Raw genomic sequence first — 25,433 nt, 5'->3', positions numbered from 1 at the left:
AGAACCTCATAGTGGATGTCCTGAGCAGACTGACTTCTTTTGAACCTCTTGACGTTCAGTGTAAACAGGAATTGCAAATTGTTTGACTCCAGGAAATTTAATCTGCAGAGAGCTCTGAGGGATGCATTGGTTGATAAATGGAACTTGGATTTCCTCTATGCTTTAAACATGTGTATCTGCCATCCTAAATGCTTTTCAGCAAGAGTGGACCCAGCTCTTAAGGGTGGAGGGAGGAGGGGTCTCCATCTGAGCCATAGAATCCTCAACTTTCATTCTTGACTGTTGAAAGCTTGAGGTATAAGCAGTGGGACTTGTCAGGTGACATCCTGGATGTACTCCATTATGCTTGGATGGCGGCAGCCAAGTCCATTTATGCATGCAGTTGGTGGAAATTCCATACTTTGTAACGGTAGTGGACCTTCAATGGATTGTGTTTCTCCTGCAGATTCCTCATCTGATAGATATTCCCTCCAGCCTCGCTGCTTGTGAAAATTCTCGACAGGAGGCCTGGTAGACCTCGACCTAGTCGTTGACCATCGATCCTTCTTAGCCTGCGTCTGGTTGTCGGATCCGGACGCGACTTGGGGCGTCGTATAAATGCCATGTCACTATGCCCCAGCCTCCGGTCCTTTTCTTCATGCGCTAACACGCTGCTGCTTATGAATGCCGAACTTTGACTCTCTCTGCGTTTTTGTCAGAAAACGTTGTATTTTTCAAAATCATCGACGCGAGATGTCAGTTGCCCGGCTATCAGTTTTCAAACTGTGTGCCCATTGTGGCACCAAGATGTCCATCACTGACGCATACGAGTTGTGTCTCTGGTGCCTCAGCACAGATCACTGAACTGACTGGTGTCTGTCGTGCACCAAAATGCAACCTAAATTCCTTTGCGATCGAGCAGCAAAACTTGCTCTGGGTCGACCGCCCTCAAAATCTCTGACGCGGAAGTCAGTTCAGTCTTTGGAGGCCGAAACTGAGGGGCATACCCCTGAGAAAGAACACCGGCGGAAGAAGAAACGGTCACACTCGAGGAGCCACTTGTCCTCGTCCCGAAAGAAGAAAAGGAGTCACTGCCATCGTTAGGATTCTGAATCAGCGACGGAAAAAGGTAAGCCAACGGCTGGGCCTACCACCCGCACGGAGTGGGAGGATTTCAATTCCTCGATGCTTGCAATGTTCAAGCAGCATGCTGTAGTCGTCGCGGCTAACCCCCTCCCACGCAGCATGCTTCGGAGCCAAGACTGCGCCCTGTGTACCCGACCCCTCTAGTGCCCCAGTTCGGACAATGTCAGCGCCGATAAATCGCTCAACATCGAAAGAAATCCAATGGAAGCCGGATTACCCCTTGCATCCAAGGATGTCGATGCTACTGCGTCTCGATCCCGACCGATGCCGACATCCACCAAATCCACGCCAAAAGACAAACCCTCGACGTCAACGGTTGTGGAGAAAACCTTTACTCCGCAACCCTGGTCCAAATTTTATGATACCATGGCAGGTATCTTCAGCGGTCTTGACGCCGATGACCAGGGAGATGTCGACCTAATTAACTTGGGTTCAGGAGGGGTCGATTATTTTGATGACCAGAATCAGCTTTTACAGCTGGCTTAAGGCCTCCAAGACACCAGCGGTCTGGACACCTCGCCAGATCTAAAGTTTCAGTAGTCTCAGCCCTTTCTTCACAATACCTCTAAATTCAGGGTTCTGTTTCGAAAAGGTTATTGACACCCTGGGATTGCACTCATCGGTGGTGCTGTACAAGGTTATGACCTTACCGACATTCTAGATGAAGGCCTTGCCACTGAATGCAATATGTCTCTAAACCTGGCCATTGCCGATCCTTTAGCAGTTATGTGGCAAAACCCATTTTCCATTCCTCCCGTCAGCGCCACCATTTCCATGAAATACTGGCCGGCTAGAGGAGACACTTTATAACTCTCCTCTCACTCTTCCCTGTAGGGGCTTGTTATGCAGGCTTCTACAGTCTCTTCTAGACCTGCTTCTTCTACATCCACTCTGCTTCCAGACAGAGAAGCCAAAAAAGTAGATGCCTTGGCAAAAAAGGCATTCATTTCAGGTAGCATGCCCCTCACAGCAACAAATGTGGCAAGCGGTTTTGCCAAATACTCCTTCGTTCCATGGACAGCAGTGGAAAATGTATGTCCCCGAAGGAGAAATGCGGTAGGGCTTCCTACAGCTAGTGGAGGATGGGAAAGAGGTGGCCAGGCAGTCGGTGCGATCAAGCCTGGACATCGCTGACTGTGTGGGCCGATCCATGGTGTCAGCCATAACACTAAGAAGGCAAGCCTACTGAAAAACCTCTGGTTTCTCACCTAACATCCAAGTAAAACTTTTGGACATGCCCTTCGAGGGCGATCTTCTTTTCGGCCATAAAGCCAACGGTTCCTTGGAAAAGTTCAAGGAATCTAAAATCGCTGCCAAATCCTTAGACCTAGCTGCGTATCTGGCCAAACCTGCATTTAGTTTCACCTCTACGGCACAGGGCTACTGGAGATATGCTCCTTATGGCAGGAGAGCACAGCTCCCACTGGCCAGGCAAGGGCAGAAGCGTTTCTCGCGTTCAGGAAGGGGCAGAGGGGCTTCTAGAGGTCAACAGTGTCATTGCTGGGGGCAAACCAGCCTCCAAAGCCGCTTTGATTTTCCCCTCTCACAGCGCACCGGTTGAGGACAGTTTATGGAGCATTTGCTCCAGTGGCAAGGAATTACTTCTGATGCCTGGGCTCTATATTTCATTCAATGGGGTTATTGTCTGCCATTTGTAAGAAAGCCACCGGATAGACCACCCCGCCTCCAATTCAACTGGGACAGGAGCTCCAGGAACAACTGAGTGCCCTGTTGCTGAAGGGTGCCGTGGAAGAGGTAACACCCGAGCAGAGAGGATAGGGCTGGTATTTCCTGGTGCCCAAGAAAGGAGCAGGTCTCCGTCCCATTCTTTACCTCAGGGCCTTGTGCAGGTTCTTGAGGAAAGACAAATTCAGGATGGTGACCTTGAGAGAGATTCTCCACACTCTCGAACTACAGGAATGGCTGGTGTCGATAGACCTACAGGACATCTATTTCCATGTGCCAATCCATCGAAAGCACAGGAAGTTTCTAAGGTTCACCGTAGGAGATATGCAGTTCAAGGTGCTTCCCTTTAGTCTTACCTCCGCCCCAAGGGTCTTCACCAATCTCATGGCAGTAGTTGTGCCTCATCTAAGGACATCCAGAGTCAACGTATTTCCATATCTGGATGATCCGAAGGGACGTCGCTGGTGTAGGTCTTGTCCCAATTAGAGGACACCTGCTTGCTGCTGCACAAGCTGGGCTTCTCCCTAAACTGAAGTTCCACATGACACCAGTCCAGTGGCTCCAGTTCATCGGAGCAGTCCTAGATACCCGGGTGGTGAAGGCCCTCCCTCCTGAGGAGAGAGTAGGCAGCTTGACTCGGATGGTCGACTTGTTATGGACCCATGCCACTCTACCAGCAGCTTCCTTCCTCCACCTCCTAGGCCTCATGGCCTCCTTCATTTTTCTAGTGCCAGAGGCCAGGTTGTGCATGCAATCCCTGCAATGGCTACTGAGGGATCAGTGGTCTCAGTACCTCGACTCTCTCTCGGATATCAGGGTATCCGCATCAGTGGTCTGCGACCTCCCTTGTGTGGTGGATCGAAACAGCCTTTTGGCGGGGCATTCTGGCCTCAGACCTGAGTGGTCACGAATGCGTCTTTGAAGGGTTGGGACGACACTGTGAGGATTTGCAGGTGATCGGCCTCTGGTCAACAGCGGTCTTCGCTCTGTGGTACCCCAGAAGTGGATCTTTTCTCAACGGAGTCCAACGGGAAATGCGAACAGTTCTGCTTGAGGTAATTCTCAATGAACGGTGCACTGCGGGACGCGTTTCTGGTGGATTGGACCGTCCCTCTCCTTTACGCGTTCCCTCCCATTCCCGTCATTCCATGGGTTCTCCGGAGGTTGAAAAGGTTTTGTGCGACCAGGATCTTGATTGACCCGGACTGGGAGAGGAGAACATGGTACTCCATCCTCTTAGATCTTTCCACCTCACCAGTTGCCTCGACGTCCGGATCTCCTAACGCAGTCGGAAGATCGGATGCTGCATCTGACTCTGGAATCCCTCAACCTACATGCGTGGATCTTGAGAGGATGAGATATGATAACTGGGACCTCTCTTAGGAAGTACTTGAGGTGTTACTGGCTGCACGCAGACCATCTACAAGACGTTTGTATGCGTGCAGATGAAGATTTGAGGCGTGGTGTAGGGAACGCGAGATTGACCCCATCTCTTGCCCCACCACTACAGTAATGGAGTTCCTTCTATCACTGGCCTCTGCAGGCCTTCAGGTCACCACAGTCAAAGGATATTTGGCAGCCTTGTCTGTATTTTAAGGAACCCTGGATCAAGGTTAGTTTTTTACGATCCTGGTAATGGCACAATTCCTGAAATGTCTTGTAAATAAGTTTTCGCCAACTCCCTTTGGTGTCCTGGATTGGGACCTTAATTTGGTTCTGACATTTCTTCTCCCGCAGATTCCTCATCTCCCCTCCCATCCACCCCGCTCAGAAAGTCGGTGGTTGGTGTGCATCTCCTCTTTCACGCTGATTTGATAATGGACCTCTGCGTCTGTTTTCTATAGTTATTTTTTTTTTAAGCACTTATTAGCCGTTTGTTCTGTTTAACTATGCAGTGTGCCGGTGGGGGGGCCAGGGGAGACTGAGGTTGGGGCATAGTGACGTGGTATTTATGACGCCTGGCGGCTTGTTCGGAACGACCAACCAGATGCTGAGCTAGGCGGATCGATGGTCGATGACCAGGTCGAGGTCCACTACGCCTCCTGTTGAGAATTTTCAGAAGCAGCAAAGCTGGAGGGAATATCTATCAGTTGAAGAATCTGCAGGGATGAATCCATAGAAAGAACATTTGAAGAGGACCCCTGAGCAAGACTTATTTCAGAATACTCACGGTTATGCAGTTCCTGCGGATGTTGTGCAACTAGTTTCCCCCACGCTAATTGATTGTTCCAGTGTGGGACTGGAGTTTAGTGTTGACTTTCCTTATGGAAGCTCCATTTGATTCCCTGCATTCGTGTTCACAAAGGTTGAGGTGTTTTCCCTGGTGGCTATCGCGTTTGCAAGGTGGGTAAGTGAATTCTAGCATTTGATTTTTAAACCTCCCCACTTGGTGTTTTCCAAGGAGAAGGAGGGGAGACCGTTCTTCCTCCCTAAGGTTGTGTCAAACTTTTATCGCTCTCAGAAGGTCAATATTCCTGTGATTTCTTTTCTTTTTTCCTCTGCCTTACTATTCTAAGACAGTAAAATTCCATCAATTGAACCCAGTGGGGGCCCTCACCTACTATGTCTCTCGGACGAGTGACATCAGGAAAGATGACCGGGTCATTGTAGGTTTTTAAAAAAAGTGTTTATTACTAGTGATCTAAACAGTGTACAATCAAAATGATTAAAGCAACCTCTTCACATCACAGTTTATAACACAATAACAACAGAATAAAACACCCAGCAGTTTACCCGTTAACGTGCAGCTCTCCACTACGATCCAGGGTTCCCTATGGGAGAGGTCCCACCCTCCAAACCCCCAGCTACAGCTTCCATGGCAACCATGTCTCTCCCTCCTGTCACTATTGCATCTCGCCCCTTCCGATGTCCTGTATGTACTCTCCATGCTACACCTTCAAGCCCTTGAATCATTCAAGGAGGTTTGTATTCCAGAGAGGAGAACATTGATTGCACCAGTGCATTCCAGGCAGCTACATTCTCGCTCTCATCCCTCTTTGCAGTGCCCTGTACCATACAACCGGTTCTGCTACTGACCAGCACTTCATATAGCTCAAACAGCTGTCTATGTACCGACCTTTATGTAACTTCCAGTTCATAGCAATCCGTTTTGCAAGTACACATGCTAAATCTAGCATCTTGGTCACTGGTTTGGCATTCTTAGGACGTGTGAATACACTAAGCAGGCATGCCACTGGTGACGAGCAGCCTTTTGTGATCCCTCCTTGTTCTACCCTGTCTGCGACCCCCCCCCCCCCCCCCGAACTGCTTAATAACTACACATTCGCAAAACATGTAAAGCATGCCCACCAGCGCTGCGCATCTAGGGCACCCTGTATCCGTCCCTCCCGATGTGAGACAGGCATGGAATCAAGAGATGACACAGACAACAGATTTCAAGTTTCGAAGAATGTTTTATTTCAAGATCAGAATGGTGTAAGGCCTAACTTGCCCAGTAACTAAAGTAGTGATTTTTCCAGCCTAAAGAAAACTGAGGGAAGTCTGTGTTTTTAAGTCCATATCAAAGGTCTGTCTGTGTCAACAAAACTATGCTTGCCCTCACATCTAGAAAAAACATGGTGTGGGGTTTTTCTTGGCCAACAAAATAGTGTTCAAAAGTAAAGTCTCAGCTTTTCTTATCAGAGTTCTTCTTGGGTTCCCTATCCCAAGTACAGCTCCAATAGCTTCTTATCTCCACAATGTCCTGCTCGATTTTGAGGTTCCTTTTCCCCAAGTTCCATATAGCACAGTTGGTGTCCAGTCAACTCGTCGAAAAAAAACTGGCGACTGCAATTTGGTCGACGCAATTTGGTCGAAAACCAAATGGTCGAATTTTTTTTTTTTTATATATATTTATTTTTCGTGTTTTCGTTTAGTTAAAAAAGGGTTTTTTAGAGAAAAAAAGGGGGTTGGGGGGACCCCCCCCAAAAAAAAAAAAAAGCGTTAAAATAAAAAAAAAAATTTTTTCGACCATTTGGTTTTCGACCAAATTGGTTCGACCATTTGTCTGGTCGACCAATTTTTTTCGACCAAATGTCTGGCAACCGCACAGTTCACACCAAAAATTATGTTTTGAGGTTCCCTTCCCCAAAAAATCATTTCTCAATTCTTTGAACTCTCAGGGTTCCCTACCCCAAGATTTCACTTCAGCGCTTACACTGATTTCATCCGCTCATTGTTCAATATGAGAAAACGATAGGTCCACTTGACCCACCTTCTGGCTTACTTTACCAGTTGTTTCACAGTTCTTCTGGACTCATTTCCAAGGTCCTTTGCTTGTCATCATTTAGGGCTCTCTGGTCTAGGCGTAGTTGTTGGACCACACAGTCCACCCATTACAGGTCACGCAACCAGGAACCCTAGGCTTCTCCTTTTGTGATATCTGGGATATTCAATGCGGGGAACTTTCTGGTCTAGGTGCAGTACCACATGCTCCACCATCACAGGTCACATTCCGTTAGCCTTATTTGGCCCCTTTTCAGGCTCTTCAGTCTCAGGTGTCTGACTTTTCACACTTATTCTCTTTGGTTAATATAACACTTTTCTGTTAATGTAATACTCTTCTGCATCAGTCCTTTGCTTTACCATAGACTTATGGTTCTTTCTCATACTGATTGTTAGAATACTATGATTGTTTAATTTTCCATATTCTTATGTTTTGCCCACAGTGCTGCTTACATAGTCTGACATTCAATATGTCTGACTCCAAGTGTTCGTTCAGTATTCACTATGCTGTGATCTTATTCAAATTGCATTTTCCATTCAGTTCAGTGTTTAATTTACTCAGTCAGCAGTTTCAATTCAGTTCGTATTCAATATAGTTCACTTTAACTTTAACTTTGACTGTGACTTGCCAGTTGTCCCCTGGGAGTGCTCCGGTCTTCTGTGTCCTCTGACACTCACTGGCGCTTCGGTTTCCACAGTGGCAGCTCCTGTTGCTCCTGCTCACCTTCTCCGTAGCGAGGAAGCAAACCACCATGTTCGTCGGGCACATCCCGACTTCACTTCTAGGCTTCTTGCTTCACAATAGATGCAGACCGCATCTCTCCTGCCCCGGCTGCCTTTGCAGCTGCCGCCGGGTCTCGGCACGTATAGCGTCTCTCACATCAGTTTGGCAGCCCCAGCTGCCCGCCTTCCAGTTCGAAGGCTCCCGGTCATACACCCATCAGCTTTAGGTCCTCTGGGATCGATGCTGGCATTCGCACCTCTGGGTCTCTTCCCAACACGGCGGTTCTCCTCCTCCCTTTATACACCGGAGCATTAAGGGGCCTCCGCTGTGAGTCGTTGGCTTGTCTTCCCTGACCACAATGAACCCAATTAATGGGACATGCCTGACCTTCAATATTGGATGCCTTCATACCCCTCTTCCTCGCCCCAGTACTAGAGTGGTGTTTTGAAATAGGAAGTGTGCATTACTCCTAGTTGCTTCTGTCTCTTCTCTGTACTTAGTACTTAGTGCGTACTTACAGGGGAAGATGGGGCATGAATGGAACTAGCCCATGAAGGCTGAGGGAAGGGAGGATATGTCCGTGTTAGGGAAGGAGGGGCATACCATGTCTTGCTATTCCAGACCCCTCTCCTCAATCCCCAACGACCCTCCACCCAGGTGATTCTCCCTCGCTTATCCACCAGCAGGGTTGGGATCCAAAAGCGATGTCCATTCCTTTCGCAACCTGAGTAGAAGATTCCTGGGGAGTGGTTATGAGAGTGCCTTCAGGTTTCTCACACTGGGAACTGCAATATTCTATAAGATGCCATATAAGCCCTGTGCAGGACAAACAGTTGAGTGAAGTTTTAATCTTGCATTTCTGGATACTTTCCTGGGGTATAACAACGCATTGCCCCATTCTTGCTCTGTTAACTCCACTCTCTCCCATTTGTGTTTCACCCTCAGTGTATCCATTTGTATTGTCGCTAACAGTCTCTGATACAGTCTCGAAACCCCATGTCCTCCTTTACTGACATATCATATAATGGCCCCCCTAAAGTGTCATCTTCCACCAAGCGTTGGGGGAATTTGCTCCATCTAGTCCTGGACTCGTAATATTCTAGCGTGCATCAGGAACTGACCTGGGTTTACCTCTGCATCCTCTAGCAATTCTTGAAATCCCAGAAGCTTCCCTTCTGGAGTCAAGTCTCCCAGCAGTGCCACCCACTTTTCCTCCATTGCGACAGAATGAGATGAAGGTCCCCTCTCTCCATTGCATATATAGGAGCCAATGTAATGTTTTGGGGGGTAGGGTTTCCCCAGCTTCAACAAGGGTTTGGTCCTTGCCCAGATTCTCTTAACCAGTGACAGAATATACAGAGGGTTTGGGATTCTCTTAATTGCTAGCCACAACACTTATTTCAGCAGATGTGGCGCTATTGCATGCCACAATAGCATAGTCTCCTTCGTCTCCATATCAGATAACCATTTTGCGAAGTAGTGGGAGTGCCCCGCTAAGTAGCATCATTCCAGGTGTGGCATCTTTACCCCGCCTTCTTCATAATCCTTACATAGTGTGCCCAGTGCCGCTCTGCGTCTCCCCCCCTGCCGCAGCTGAGCCCACCTCCTCCCCCGCCCCCAATGTGGCGTTGAGTTCCTTGTAAAAGTACCTGGGGATATAGACGGGCGGATTGATTAAACAATACAGCCGGCGAGGAAGGATCACTGTTTTTAGACAGGGTCACACTACCAATCATTGGTAACTGTAATGTCTTCCAGAATTCAATGGAACATACATGCTTTGACTGTGTTCTGTTCGCTGCAAAAGCTGGGCTTCATGACAGATATTCACTCCCAGGTGCCAGAATGGCTTTGTAGCCCATTGCAGCCCCAGGTTCAGCAGTCGGGCCTCATCCAGGCCGGCCTACCCGCCTAGGGGGAATATACAGGATTTCTACCAACTGATAGTTCTTCCCGAAAGTGCAGCAACATTTTTAAGCACCTCAAAGATGTACGGTAAATTATCTTCAGGGTTCTGCACATATAAAAGCATGTTGTCTATGTGCAATAAGACATATATAAATTCCCAACAGCCCAGCATCCTCAAATTCTGATCTTAGGAACACATGTAGGGGCTCCCGTGCTAATATGAAAAGCATAGGACATTTTATGCAATAGGGGATAACATGCATCCATGCTTGGTTCCCCTCTGCAGGTTCCATCTCCCGATAGACATTTTCCCGTTTTCACTCTCGCCGTGTTTAACCCATCTTAGAAACCCTTCCCCCCCCACTCAAAAACACTTAAAAATGTCAAAAGCCAGTCCAATCTGACTGAGTCGAACGCTTTTATGGCTTCCAGTGAGACCACTGCACAGCTGTCCTCTCTTGTCCTCATCCTATCTATTGACTGCGTGGAGCCTCTGCAAGTTCCAGGAAGTGTTCCTGTCCCGTACGTAACCAGTTTGATATTGGTATATCAGTTTCACTATGACATTGTTTAATCACTCTGCCAGGAGTGCAGTAAGAATTTTTTTGTCTTGATTGATCATAGATAATGGTCTATATGACTGTTTTGTGGCTCCTTGCCTTGTTTCAATATCGTGACAATTATGCACTCTCATGCTAGGTGGCAACCTGCCCCTCTCATATGCCTTCTCCAATGTTTCCTGTAGCCGTGGTGCCAGGTCTTCCAGGAATTCTCAGTAGAATTCTGCTGGTAGGCCGTCCCCCCTCCCTCTGGTGTTTTCCCTGTCGGCAAGGCAAGGATCCCCCCCACTCTCAGTTCCTGCACCATGAGCGGCACTCCCATGTTCTCTCTGTTCTCTGTCCAACTGGGGCATTCTAATCTGTGGCAAAGTCTCCCTGATATCACCCTCATTGTCATCCCCCTCCATGCTGTTTAGATCTGCATAGAACCTTTGATGTATGTAGTTTATCTCCCTCTGTGATCTCCACAACTCCCCACATTCGTCTTTCATCTTACTGATCATTGCTCGTGCCTCCTTCCTCTGACAGAGCCAAGCGAGAATTCTACCGGGTTTGTCTCCTTGTTTGTGTACCGAGTGTAGTTATATTTGCATAACCTTTTCCAGTGTTCCATGCACTCCTTTCAGAGCTGAAACAGTTTGGTCTCAACCGCATCCTTCTCTTTGTGCTTGCATTCCAGGTGCCTTATTTTTGTCTCTATTGTCAATGAGCTCCCCAGCAGCTCCTTTTTGATGCCTCCCGCTTTAGCAATTGCCTTACCTCGCATCACCACCTTAAATGCCTCAGACAGGCCTTCTCCCTTCCCTATGCTATCAGTTATTTGTAAAGTATTGCTCTATCCTTTCTGCCATATGTTCCTGGAAAAGGGGATGACCGGCCTGGAGGGCCTCCGCTCTGTCTCCACATTGGTATCGGGGGTAGTCCCACATTCACAGTCCAGCTTGCTAGCAGGGGCAAATGATCTGAGAGGGCCACCCCCTGTATGTTGCCCCTGCAAATTCTCTATACTGTTCCAACCCCATAAACAAGTAATCTATATGTGTGTGGATTTTGTGTAGGCCTGAGTAGTGTGAGAATTCCCTAGTGGTCCTATGTTGCCACCTCGTGATGTCCACCAACTCCAAATCGCTAACCGCTTCCCCGGGACCCTCGCTGGCAGTGCCAGTTTCACATATTTGACATCTGATCTGTCCAGTCTGGAGTCCAGTGTACAATTAAAGTCCCCGCCCCAGATCCACATCATCCCTCCGTTATACAAGGATCGGTAAAAAACTATGCATTTTGATTGGGAGCATAGGTGTTGATGCACACTTCTCAATTGGCCACAGCCATCGGACCCCTTCCTCTGTCTTCCATATGTCAGGCATCCCATCGCCACCTCAGTTTTATCCCCTGCGCATAGCGGGCAGACCCCCATCCCCTTCTCACTGCCCCTGCTCATTCCAACAGTGCATCATCTCAGCCCCTGCACTCCCCTTTGTATTCCCAGCATGAGGGTCCCCAGAACCCCTCCTTCCCCACACCCACTCGACCGAAAGCTGCTCCACAACCTGAACATCAACAACCCCATAGTTAAACTGCAAATAGAAAATGGAAATGAGAGAGAAAGAGAAAGAAAAACCAAGAAAAGGGCCAACAACCCACAAACTGCACCCATTTTACACAATAGTACTCAGCTATTCAGTTCAAACTGTTATTCGTCCCTCCCACCCGGGGTAGGCACTTGACAGGTAGTTACCCTGGTTTACCTATAGTATTTCAAATGATATTTTTTCGAATGCCATAATGTTGAAAACATTTCGCCGAAAAAACATTTTTTAATGTCTTTTTTTTCTGTTTGAAATGGGTGAGGGGGTTCCCCTCAACCCCCTTTTTCTTTTTACTCACGAAAGCAAAAAAAACATGTACATTAAAAAAATAACAAATTCGAAAAAACATTTTGGGCCAAATGTTTTCGACATTGTCATTCGAAAAAATGCATTCGACATATTAACTGGATACCGGTTACCCTACACGGTATCCTTGAAACCAATGTAACAACAACTTGGGGGAACCCTGCCAGACTAGGCCTATTGAGTCTCAAAGTATGTTCCTCCAGCGCAAATGTGCCATCTGCATCAGGCTCTCCTATTCACTCCTCTAGTCCTGTATCTTGCAAACGCTAAGCTTGTGCAGTCTCAATTCTCCTTGGCAAATTCAGGGGCCAGCCCCAGGTCAGCGGTAATTTCATCTCTTCTCCATCATAGGTGCCATCTTATTCGAGTCCATCCACTGATTGACTTCTTCAGGGTTATCAAAGAAATAGGTCTTCCACACATACAGGGCTGTTAGCTTAGCAGACTATTGTTGCATATTGTCATGATCCCAGTCATTGAGCATAGTCCTCATTCAGGCATTCAGGATAGGCAAGGAACATTAAATCAATCAGCAGGTCAAAGGTGGGTGCTAGCCTGGCACATCTGGCATTTACACTATTCACAGCATCCACTTCCATAGACATGATTTTCAACAGTAATTTCATACACTTAACATGGCCGCCGCAAAACCCATTTACAAGTAGCAGCACTGTTCTATTCATATTTACAGAGTGAGCTACTTAAGCCCCGCCTACTCTGGAATGCGCGCTTCGGGTCTGCTCCGCTGACAGGGCGTAATGCTACCAACGTTTCTCCTCACAGAACCTGTCAAAGAAAGGAGATAGTAGAGACATTAGTTCACGAATAGTTAGACTACCATAGTTCATAGAATAGACTTACCTGACAGAAGTTATCTCCGACGTGGTTATCTTCAGTAAGAACATTTATTCGCTCGCAGTCGCAGCATCTTCCGTCAGGAGTTTTTCACTCGCAGCCACAGTATCTTCCAAAGGTTTTTTCCTCAGCTTTCCGAAAACCTGCAGACAACACAAGAGGTATTTAAGTAAAAAAACAAACTTAACAGAGAAGACGTTTTATAAGCGTTTACGTACCTGATGGTTCTTCAAGTTTTCACCTCACAGTTGTTACCACGCTTCACCTTGAAGGCTGCAGTTACACCGTATTGGCGAACTTACGTTTAAAAAAAAGTTTTCTCATGATGAGTAACTCTGCAGCCATCCTCAGCTCTAATTCTTTCCCGAGTTCCTAGAACCTGTGAAAAAGAGAAAGAAGACAAAAGTAATTAGTAAGAGAGATCTCTCCAACCTAGGAATCAATTAAAGCCCTTAAGGATTACATTATTTTTACCTGCGTTTTTACCCAAAGACTCATTCTCCAAAGAATGGCCATTTCAAGGCAAGGAAGCTATAGAGTTCTTCAACAAGCCAAGTTAGCATTGTTTCTCCATCTCCATGCGCCTCTGTGTAAAAGCAGGATGGAGAGCGCCATAATAATAAAACGAAGGTAAGGGGATTCAGCCATAAAGTTTGAAGGGAGTGATTTAAGGGAATACACATCTCATGTAGTAATACATCTCAGTTAATAGATGTTATTGCTTTTCTATTGTTATTTGTTGTTTAGAACAGAAAAGGAATCCTATAGGCTCCAAGGTATCCGGTCCACAGGCTGGGGAGGTATTACGCTCCCGAGGAGTCCAGGTAAGCGTTACACATATATCTTAAACCCTGTTGCTACAGCCTCTATTTTGTCAAGATCAAAAGGCTCCTTCTCTTCTGCACCTGGATAGTATAATCAGGGTAGAACATCAGTGCTGCCGATGCCCTCCTTATCTCACCCCCTTGCCCGGAGAAGGTTAGGATCTGTTCTCTGTCCTTAACATTTTGAATGCAGCCTCTTGGCTGAGATCTATGAGCCTTTCCACCGTGAACCACTGCGTTAGCGTGCCTTTGCCTTCTTACTGGAGCAGCATGTACTATTTGTACGCAGTTCTGTCTCTTCGCTCCTCTCCCTCCATAAGCCCCAAAATCCTAATGTTGCTCTTCCTCGCTCACCCTTCTGCATCTTCAGCCTTGTCTTCCAACATGCGAACACTTGACGTTAAGTCCTGCTACTTCAGCCGCAGCTCTTTCGTAGTAGTCATCACTTCTTCCACCTTGGTTTCTCTACCCTTGCCGCCAGGTTACGCACGTCTTGTCTCAGTAGGCCAACATCACAGTTTACCTTGTCAATTTTCATCTCCATGGAGGCCCGCAAGGCTGCGATTGCTTCTAGGATCTGTCCATCCACTTCCCTCCCACCCGCCAAACCCCCACCCCTCTTCCTGGTCTTCCTAGTCACAGGGTCTGGTTGCTGATTTAGGGACGGATCAGTCTTGAGTGTCTTTAACTTGTCAAAGGCATCCGTTTTCATTTGCTTTGGCCTCGCAGGGGTTTGTTTTCAGACATGCATCTAGTGAGGCTGGTCGACTGCCTTCCCTGCTCTATAGTGCCCAATGCTCTTGTGCAGTTGTGCGTCCCTCGCTGCCAGGTCCCCTGGCCGCATCACTCTTCTGTTTACTGCCACACACACCATCTCAGCGACCAACACACGTTATTCCAGTCTCCCAGCAGGGTTTGTCTGCCACAAGCCATGTGTTTGTCACCCCAATATTGTGCCAAATATTCTTTAGCCCCCTCATGCGTTGGTCAGATTATCCTATAGTCTCTGGGGACAAACAGGTTGCACCTCGCTGGCCTCGTTCAGCGTGCCTTCAGCCAGCCTCTCCACATGCCCTCCCAATGTCCAAGCCGCACCACTGGACTCGCCAGCACTCAGGGTTCCACACCACTGTGCTGTCGCAGCCGCCTCCACCCTCCATATCCCAAATTCGCTGCTTGTTGTGTACTGTGCTTCCTTTGTGATTGTCTGCATCTGCCGTCCACCTTCCCCGACAGCCCCCCTGCAACTCCTGCTGACCTTGGTGCTCCGTCATGCTCCTTTTCTCATCACTTATCCCTCTGCCCACCTCTCAACCGACACTGTCAGACTGCACGTTGTCCTTTGTTGTGTCTGCAGCGCAGTCCACTGCCTTCGCCACCTGCCCCACTGCACAGCACCCCAGCTTCCTCCAATCTTTGCTGTTGGCCTCTCCACCAGTGCCCGGTGCTTTTGGGCGCTCAGCACCCTCCGCTCTGTCGGCCGCAGGCCCACCGCCTCCATCTTGCCACTCCTCGCCTGAGCCCGTACTCGGCAGCTCCCTGCACTACGCTGTCCACGGCACACAGCCCAGTCGCTGCACCGGAGACCCGCCGCTCCACTCCTCCGATCACCAGTGGGAGCGGCGCTGCTGCCACTCTGGTGGTCTCTCTCTACTGAGGTCACTCGGATTGCCTCTTCGCAGCCCAGAGACTGCGCCCCACCTCCGGCTGCCATTGCCCACCTCCTCCTGGACACCTCGGCCGCTTCCCTCACCACCGTGGGGCGGTCCACTATGTCTCGTCTCCAGGCGTCCGCAGCCCCACACTTTCTTCCTCGGCTATCCAACAGTTGCCATCTTGCCCCACACAGAAGGTGTGCTTTCTTAGATAGCGCCGGGCACTCCACTGCTCAGTAGCCACCTACTTCAGTCTCATTTCTACTGCAAGAGTTTCCCACGGCTACATAAATGAACCAGTGTATTCTGCTAAAGTTTACACAAGAGGCATATCATTTATTCAGGATCCCTCCGGAGTTCGATGCGGACACATCTGCATCACGTGGCTGCCGGCAAGGCCCCCCCCCCAGCTCTTTGTAGGTTATGCTGGTGCTTGTGCTGGCAGGGGTGTGATTAAATGAAGCCCATCAAGGTGGATCATACTCTGCATCTTGAGATGCTGCAATCTGGCAGGGAAATATGTGCCTGAGCATCACGAATCTTATTCAGCAGCAGACCTGACTGCCACATCTTCACTAAAGAGGGAGTTCCCCGTCTTGGGCATATGCAGCTATGTGGGCTTTTTTGCACAGGCTTGCCAAGCATTGCTGCCTGATCACCTGCCAGAGCATGATGTTTGCTTTGGATGATCTGTCATCTGGCATCTTCTAGCTCTCCTCCCTCCTCGAGATTTACATACTTCTATGGGTGTCTATCAAAGATGAGGACAAACAAGTGACCTCTCACTAATGTTCTTTCTTATGGGTGTTCCTCCCACAGATTCCTCATCGCTCTCCCAACCTACCTTTCTTCACATAGAGCATGTACACCACATCTGTTCTGCAGTACCTCAGCCGCTGAGTGATCGGGAAAAAGGTGAATCTGAGGTCATGTGCAAGGCAGCTTCATATATTCTGGCCCCCGATGTTGGCATTTGAGGGTGCCGAGCTACTCCCTCTGGTGGTGAAAAATGTCTGAAGTCTGCTGCGTTGGAGATGGAATATCAAAGATGAGGAATCTGTGAGGGGAAATTGGAGGGCAGTAAGACATTTATTTCCATGCTTTTGTATTGTATATTGAGCTAATGCCAATGTTATTTGACCACACTCTTTGCTCCTGCATTTCAACTTAAATACTTGTGTTTATGCCAGCGAATATAGTCCTTTATAGGCTTTAACTATGGTTCGTGTGCTAAACATTTTGGCATTTCTAATTTCGGTCATCTTTCGTTGTGCATTGGGAGAAAGCAGAGGAACTCTATTTCTTTTAAAGATTAGCATTTGTTTTCTGCTCTGGTTGTCTGCTTCTCATGGCTTAGAATTTTTCTTGACTTGATTGTAGCTGTAGTCTGCATGATAGCATACATGTCCTTTAAGACAAAATTACTTAACATTGGTAACCTGACGAAATAATTTAATAGTGCTGGTGACAAGCCAAGTAAAATTGTTTGTTGTTTTTCCTAACACAGAGAGCAAAAGCGCTGTCTACATGTGGGGGCACTTCTGGTTTCCCAGAGTTCACTCCACAGTCCATTCTGCGATCAAATCTTCGCACAACACCTATAGTATCTCCTTGTGTGTCACCAGGAAGATCTATTACTCCTCCATTACGTTCAAAGGAAACAAAAATCACTTTTGTGGAGCAGAATGGCAGTGCCAAGTGGACCAATGGGGTATGTTTTTCTATTGTTCTTAGACCTCTTGAAATTGTCAAATTTCTGTCAATCTGCATTTAGTACTTCCCTTACAATTGTAGTTGATTATGCTCAAGGTCCTTAGCAACAGGGTCATGGTTGCCTTGGGATTGTTTATTAATATGGACAGAAGCTGATTTTATTCATTTATTAGTTGGTAAAAAAAATAGGCCAACTTCATGTGCTATTCTTTATCCATGATTCTATCTTTGGTTATACCCCGATATCTCATCACATCTGATTTCCGTTAAGTGCCCGATGCCCATGCTCCTGTAATTGAGGACTTCAAAGGAGATGTCCAACTGTTAAAGCTATTCTGCACACACAAGTAATACATATTCTAAAAGCTACCTTCCCTCCATATGTACATTATTTTGAAACTCCTTGGGTGCCTGCTAAATGCATATAGATATCTTCACAAAACCACCATGTTCACATAGTTGCAACTTTAAAACTTTAACTGGCTCAGTTATGTGAACCATTTTCACAGGGTGACGTAATTGGCGCTAATAAGGAAATGGGATGTCTGGATTCAAGACTGAATCCACCTTTTGTGCGTTTGCCTGGCAGCAATCCTGGGAATGTTTGAATGTGGCAATTTCCAATGATTGGGTGGCCGGCCGGCAAATGTTTGAGAGAATGCATGATTCTGACTCAAGGATGTGTGATGAATCCTAAGGAGTCCTCACAAAGACGCGAACTAAAGTCTCCTCCCAGGTGGCCAGGGAAAGGCAGCCGCTTCCTGATCCAGACCCTGGGTATGGTATCAGCCGGGAGGATCATCTGTGAGGAGAAGGGCCCCAGGGGAACAAGATGACTCAGTATTTGTCTTCCTCAAAGAAGGAAAAAAATCAGTGATACCAGAATATAGAATGGCTTGCTGTCAGAGAGCGCTTTCATTTCCCAAAGATAGCTATCTTAATGTTGGTGACCACTATCATTACCAGTCAGGTATTGGGAATAAGTAACCACCTTTCAAAGTCGCTAACGTTTATGGAGGTGAAATCTCCTTTAACCCCGCAGGGGAACATTAAAGATAAATCTCTAAATAGTAATAATTTTTCTGAAAACCCTAATTTTCCTGTAAAACAATACCCTTGATTAAATCCTTATAATACTCCTTTAGGGAATATAATTAAGGATGGAAATGAATTATATTTCTATTAAAAGAGGCAATTTGAACATTGCAGACTTCAAGTTCTACAATTCCCAAAGTACTGGGACAAAAAGAGGGCTGCAAAGGCGTGAGACTGCAAGTTGCAGCCTAATAGTGTTAATGACCCACACCTGAGGGAGACTGGGAGGCATAACATGCCACCTCATGTGCAGGCCATGAAGAAGAGCAGTAGCAGGAGGTGGAGTGATCATTGTAACTCCACCTTGCACTGGAAGCCAAAGCTGGAGGAGTGCACAGACGCCGGGGCCACCGTTGAGTGCCAAACGGATGCTGGTCCTGAGAGGGTCTTTTCCTTCAGAGACCTTGATTGCAGAGTTTGTGCAGCGGGAAACATTAATTTTGACAGCTTTACCCCTGAAGACCGTAGCTGTGAGGTCGCGCAGCGGGAAGTGTGAAGTTTAAATGCTTTCCCCATAGTAAGTTGGGCTCCGATAGTAGGCGATCACTGTATAGCCTGTGGAGCAAGGAGCGCTCCATTTCCAACTGCCAGTGGCTGCGGAAAGCCGAGAGAAACAACTTGCCGGGCTGCACAGAGCAGCATAAGACCCAGGGGCAGTGTAGCGAGCGGACCTGCACGCCCGACCTGGTGATTTCACTAGTGTATTGTGACACCGGAGCGCTCTGTGATATCGCCCTCTAGCCATATCTGTGTGCATTCAAATATAGAACTGATATAAAGAAAGGGAAATGGTAAACCAAAAAGTATTTTTAATACCAAACTGGTGTAAAGCAGAATAATAATCCTTTTGAAAAGCAAGCTGATTCAAAGAAGAGAAAGTGGCAGAATAAGTACTTGACAAACAGACCAGAAAGACGTTTTTTCTGTTGGTCAGAATGATTGCCAGTGGTAGACTGTGAAGTCGTTCAAAGCTCTGAAATGTATTACTGGTCGTACCTTTTGCTTCGTGCAAACCAAAAATATAGGGCTGAAAAATCCACCCTGACTCGAACAAAGGCGTATGGCCTGTTTTTGGTGTAGATTGTGCACCTCGCTGTCTAGCGCTGCTCTGTCCGCCTCACACATTATCTGTGCGGGGCGATGCGCTTGAAAGGGTTGGGCAAAGAACTCTAGACGCAAGCCTCAAGCTCCGTCCCTGATCCAGGCATCTCCTGATAAGGAGTCCCAGGCCTGCGCAAAGTGAGCCATCCTTCCTCCTATGGGTGTCATTGCCGCTGGCGCTGCTATGATTACATTGACCTGTTGGCTGTTGGGCTGGATATCTTGCCGCTCTCCTCCAGCCGCGGCCCCTTCCTTGTTTTCTGGATGGGAAGAAGGTGTCTGAATGGTCTTGCCAGAAATGTTGGTGGTCCCTTGAGTGCTGGGGCCTTCTGTCAAACAAATATCGGCCAGAGGAGCGACCCCTTCCTCTTCCGGCCCAGGAAAACATTTTGGTGGCGAATGCTCTTTTAATAGATGCTTGCGCCTTGTCTAAGGCAGTGAAGGTGCCCACCAATTTAGACATCTTTCACGAAGGGATCTCCGAATAGCAGGCCCTGAGCTGCTGCTCCAGATTCGGTGTTAGCCAGCTCTCCCAGTTTGGGGTCAATTTTTAAGAGACTGCTCTTCCTGCGTTCAGTCGAGATGGCACAGTTGGCATTCCCGAGCAAGCAGAGTCCCCTCTGGGACCATACCGATAGAATAGTTGGGTCAATTGGCTTGCCCTTGTCAGTGGCCTTTTCGGCGAAGTCCATTATCTTCGACAGGGGCCCTGTGATATCCAGGACCTTATCTTGACAGGATCGCCATGCACGATCAATGCCTTTCTTGTGTTCCTTAATGTTCTTCCCGAGTAGGTTATCATTTTCTTGTCATGCTCGGGCGTCAGGACTACCTTCCCTGGAATCTCTGGGCGAGGGCATTCCGATTTAAGCTTGGTCCTGACTTCCTTTTCTAGGGGCCGACGTAGTCTGGCTTTAATATATTCTGTGGCTCTGAACGACTGTTCCCAGTCGGGGTTACCATTCCCTCAAGAGTTGAATGTTCTCCGGAAGCTTGCCTCGGAATGGGGGCTGCCACAATTCCCGAAGTAGAGGGTCTTGACCCTACAGTTTGATCGTTCTCCGAGGATAGGGGGGGGTCTGGTCGTCATTATGGTACTCCCCCCTTATCGTACTCGTCATCTGTGCCCTGATGGTACTCCTCTGGGCTTGAGGGTCTGAAACCCGCATTATCCTCCTCAGGCTGAGAGGGTCTATTGTCGGAAGGGTTCTCCTTCCTAGTCAGGAAGGATTTCTCAAGCCCGGAAAAGGCCTCTGAAACTTGCTGGCTCAGGGAGGCGGGGTTGGGCGGGGGTCAAAGATTCCTTACTCTTGCCAGGAAGTGTACTTCCCCCATCAGAAAGGTGTTTTCTTTTCTGCGTTCTCTTTTTCCCCAGCAGGGGCGCTGTTTGCAAGTGCTCCTCCATGCTATCCAAACACTGTTGGATGGGCAAGAGCATCTCAGACAGTTTTCTTAATAGTAGTTTCCACTGAGGACCCCAGCACCCTTTTAAAACTGTCTGCCATGGCCACGTCATCTACCTCATATGCTCCTTCCTCATCCTCTGACCATCCCTGATCAGCCTGAGGGGAGTATTGAGCTGCCATTGTATTAGATGAAACTTCTTCACACCCCTTTTATTTATTTTTTTAACAGTGGGCAATCAGACTTCACCTTCTCTCAATCCTACTGCTGCTGTATGAAAAATGTTTTTTTTTATTTTTGTAAAATGTAGAAATTGCAGAAATAGACTGAAATTAGGTGCAGCAACGTTGTCTCCGGCGGACATGCTCGAAGAATCCCTTGACATCAAAGGAAATGCATAGCACGAGCGCTGGTTAATAGAGAAAAGAACCAGAAGGTGGTAAGGCTCCCTCTAGTGGCTGCAGGAGTTATCGTGCCCTGGCAATGCTCTGCGCGACCTCCCTCCTTCCTCACAGAACATTGTGTTGAGTAGGAGGACGCGTGCGCGGCCGTTCGGAAGAAAACAATCACGCGAGCGTGAAGTAAAGGAAAAGGTAAACTGAGGCTTCTCGGGTAACGCGAGTGGCTCCAGTCTTGGCCAACGTTCTCCGGCGCTAGCGAGGAACAGCTGGCATCTGGGATTAACCCAAAGACAACAAATAAATAAGACTGTAGGTTACGTGGCCGGCCATGGATTCTTGAAAGAAAAATAATAAAACTCAATACAAGGTTGTGGAAGAGTGCCCGACAGGACTTTGATATTCTAATTAACAGGAATATTATATATTAAGCATGCTGTCATCAGAGTTGGAAAAGTAGAATGTAATGAAATGTGTACTTATCTCTTGCTGTGAGCAGCAAAGAACGAGGAAGGGATGCACTGTTGGTTCCTATGTGGAGGGATTGCCTACTGTTTATTGGAGGATTGTTGTCACATGTGCTGTGACCTGTTTAGAATTTGGGCTAAACCCTCTGGGAAAACAGAGTTCCTTTTTCTTCAGTGACTTTGGTTATGGACTCAAGGTTACTTTTCCTCAAATATATTTGACTTTTTGATAAAGCTTCTATCAAGGTCTGCCTTTAAACCTGGAAAACAGCGTGGCTGCACAATGTCAGTCCTTCGTCAACCAGCAAAATGGCTTGTGCCTGGTGTCTCGGTAGAAATTTTGACCTAGAGGAGTGCAGATAATTGCCTGCAGTGCACCCAAAGGTGGTGTGGAGCAGGTTGCTAAGCTTTATTTAGTGCTAACTAAAAATGTACCCCAGAAAAATCTGCTCTGGAGGTAGTATCCTCCATCTCAGTGCCAGAGTCCCTTGTTTAAGATGGTCCTCGTAGCCTGAAACTTGAACTAAGAAAATACATCATTACTCAACAAGTGAGCCCTATTTCTCCAGAACTCACACTTTGTCCTTGAAGACATGTGTGAGCAATGAGTCCAAGGACTCTACTGCAGCTTGTCCTGACCGGTGAGCCTGGGCCTTCGTCCCTGCATCCTAGCCTACACAAGAGGAGTGGTAGAGCTTCCGGTTGGCTATGCAAAAAATATTTGATAACTCTTTCCTTGGTTGCTCCTCACGTAAGCCTTCCTGATCCCTCTGATGATGCCCCCAGCCATACCAAACACTGCAACTGCACGGCGCAGTCCTCCAATCTTGGTACAGCCCATAGAGAGCTGGTACCATTGCTGTCTTTGGCATTGGCACTCTACCACTCAGCTTCATCCTCCTTTGTGTTGTCAACACTGGCGCTTTTGAAACCAGCACTGTGCTTACCAAAAACTTTAGCTTCGGTTGAGTCGGATTTGTAGGAAGAATCCTGTTTTTGAGAGCCTTGACAGAGATTCAGATATATTTTCATGGAAGGGGAGAAGAAGGACAAACTTCCCTATGTAATTCAATCCTTCTCAGGCCTCATAGAATCCATCATGCTGGAGGAATTTTTGACAGCAGGTATTCAGAGGAAGCTTTGCTGCAACTCATTCGCAACCTTCATGAGGTGCGTGTTCTGGATACTTAACCAGACTCTTGATCTGAAAATCGGCAGTGCCTGCTTTAAAAATTCTCCCTCATGTTGGTCTTTCTAGGTGATTTAAAATGTGTCGAGTTGGCATTGGGATGTTAGTCTGTTGTTCCCAAAGGATCAAATGATTCAAGACTGTCTCAGCTCTGCATCCTCCAGTTATGCAATGTATTCCTGCAGGTGCAATTAGCTCGTTTAGGGTAAAGAACCGACAGGTGATGGTCTAGTTGGTGTTACAAAGCGGTAGAGTGAGCTTGACAAGGATCTGACCAATGAGGTTCAAAGGTGGCGATCTGCTCAATAATGGCTAAAGTGTAGGCAAGCATAGTCGAGTCAGCTCGAACACTGAAAAGCAGTGGGTGTCGGAGGCGGCTTTGGGGGCTGGCAGTGGCTTAGAAGTTCACGCAAATGGTCGAGTGGGCTTAAAAGTGGATTGAAGCAGCTGGCTGTTTCTTGATTTGTCATTGCTGGTGAACTCTGTCCAGGGTTTTCAGTGGCAAGGTGGGCCCTTGTTTCCATCATTCACAGCTAGGAAGGTTGCCATAAAGCACTGGCATTGGCTGCCACTTCCAGGGAGCAAGTTCCTGGGTTCCAGTTATCTCCACTCCAACAGGCCTTGTACAGACAGCAGGTCATCCCAAATGTTCGCCTAAGTTGGGTGAGTGGAAAGACCTTCTTCCTTCGAAGCCTTTATCTTCACGCTTATGGAAGAGTACTTGGAGGCAGGCAGTACCCCCAATAAACAGGGCTGTCACATGGTGTGTTGAGGCCCGGGGCAAAAGGTTTGGTGAGGCCCCATTACAACTTTTTGCACTGGACCAGCGGGGCTGCCACCACAAATAGGTGACACAAGAAATCTCCCATTGAGTTTGTGTGGAGGAACCCAAATATGGTTCATTATTATGACAGCAAATCAACTACAGCAAAGTTATGTTTCTGTACTGAAGACCAGCTTTCTGTACTGAAGACCAGCTCACTCCAGACTAACAGTTTTGTCATATGTATAAATATAAGATGGTGTGAATGACGCCAGCTTTAGGAAGCGCTCTGCCCCTTTGTGCACATTAAAACACACATCATATATAGTGACGGGTAGCTGATGTTGAGTGGTGGCTGATATATTTTTGAACTGGAGAGGCCTAAATGTTTGCACCAATTATGTGGGATTGACAGAGTACAGTGAGGGAGCCCAAACCAAACAGGGGATGCTTGAGCTGATTTCTCACCCCAAAATTGTTTTGAAACCAATGAAAATGGTGCATTTGACAGCACTTTCTTGAAAATGTTGGTTAAAAAGCCATAGTTTGCAATTGGTTTTGTATGGTAGTACATGGGAAAAAAATAGATGTAAGTCCCGAAACGCGCACAGGAGCATTTTCCATTTCATTTCGCCTTTGCCCACAAAATATGCCAGTATGAATTTTTGTTCATGTTGGCTGTTCCCATACATGTCCATGCAGGCTGCACCAATATATGCCAGTATTACCTATAAGGACTCACAGCCGGTAGGGAGATGAAACACTAAATGCCCACTGAAATTCTTCAAAGCACCTTTGTCAGAAGTTGGTTGATGTGGAGGAACCCGTGTTAAAAGGCAACAAGGTGATAACATTTCTTTATATCCCAGGGAAGTGACAGCTGAAAGGACTCCAACAAACGCAGCTGTAAGGCGAGCATTTCAAAGTGCTCATTTTAACCCCCAGAACGAAAGCAATATATAAAGAGGAATATATTGCTGTGTTACAAGACTGCTGACTGGCACCATGGAGGCATTTGCTGGTGTCCCCCAAAGCCACTTTCAACTGAAAGAGCTGAAAGGCCCCGGCAAGACAGCCAGCTAGCAGGGAGCTCAAACACCAAATGCCCACTGAAAATCTTTAAATCCTCCTTTGTCAGTAAGTGGCTGATGTGGAGGAACCAGTGTCAAAAGGTAACAAGGTGATAATACTTGTTCCCCAAGCAAGTGACAGCCGGAAGGGCTTAATCAATCGCAGCCTGTAAGGCGAGCATTTGAAAGCGCTCATTTCAAGCCCCAGAATAAAAGGAATACAAAAAGGAATATATTGCTGTGTTACAAGACTGATGGCTGGCAACATGGGGGCATTTGCTGTGGTGCCCCAAGGACCCTTTCAACTGAAAGTCTGAAAGGCCCCAACACTAGCTATACCCTTATGTTTGCTCTATCCTTGATGCATGGTTCCATACATCCTGGGTAAAGCAACCCAACCGCCCCCTCCCCTTAATTTAGGGGTGGGGACTGGCACATACAACACTTTCATCCACCAGTCGCACAACTCCTTGCATGCACACATGCATAAAAACAAACGCATCATTGCCACCGACATATATGAGCACATACATACACAGTTAATTGAAATAAACATATATACACACACAAACACACATTTAATTTGAAAACAAAACGCCTCCATAGAGCAACCCAGCAGCCCCCCCACTCCTAAATGTAGTGTCCCTCTGGGCCAGTAAATTTAGGTGTGGTGGCTGGCACATATATATAACACCTGCACCTACGCATTCACCCACCAGTCACACAACTCCTTGCATGCACGCATGCATACAAATAAACACACCATTGACACCAACA

General features: G+C 47.4%; 1 protein-coding gene across 2 annotated transcripts in view; it reads left to right on the top strand.

Annotated features, from left to right (window-relative positions):
- AHCTF1 (AT-hook containing transcription factor 1) overlaps positions 1–25,433 on the top strand; it is a 2,174,249-nt gene that overhangs the window by 1,575,114 nt on the left and 573,702 nt on the right. For both annotated transcript variants that reach the window (XM_069607832.1, XM_069607831.1), the window contains exon 28: positions 16,964–17,167. In XM_069607832.1, coding sequence (XP_069463933.1) covers positions 16,964–17,167 — 204 coding nt within the window. The remainder of the gene's footprint in view (positions 1–16,963; positions 17,168–25,433) is intronic.

The sequence above is a fragment of the Ambystoma mexicanum genome, chromosome 4q, assembly GCF_040938575.1.
Source record: "Ambystoma mexicanum isolate Mex_15411 chromosome 4q, UKY_AmexF1_1, whole genome shotgun sequence".
In the NCBI taxonomy this organism is placed as follows: Eukaryota; Metazoa; Chordata; class Amphibia; order Caudata; family Ambystomatidae; genus Ambystoma; species Ambystoma mexicanum.
The sequence above is the reverse complement of the archived record's forward strand: the minus strand, read 5'-3'. Positions and strand labels throughout refer to the sequence as shown.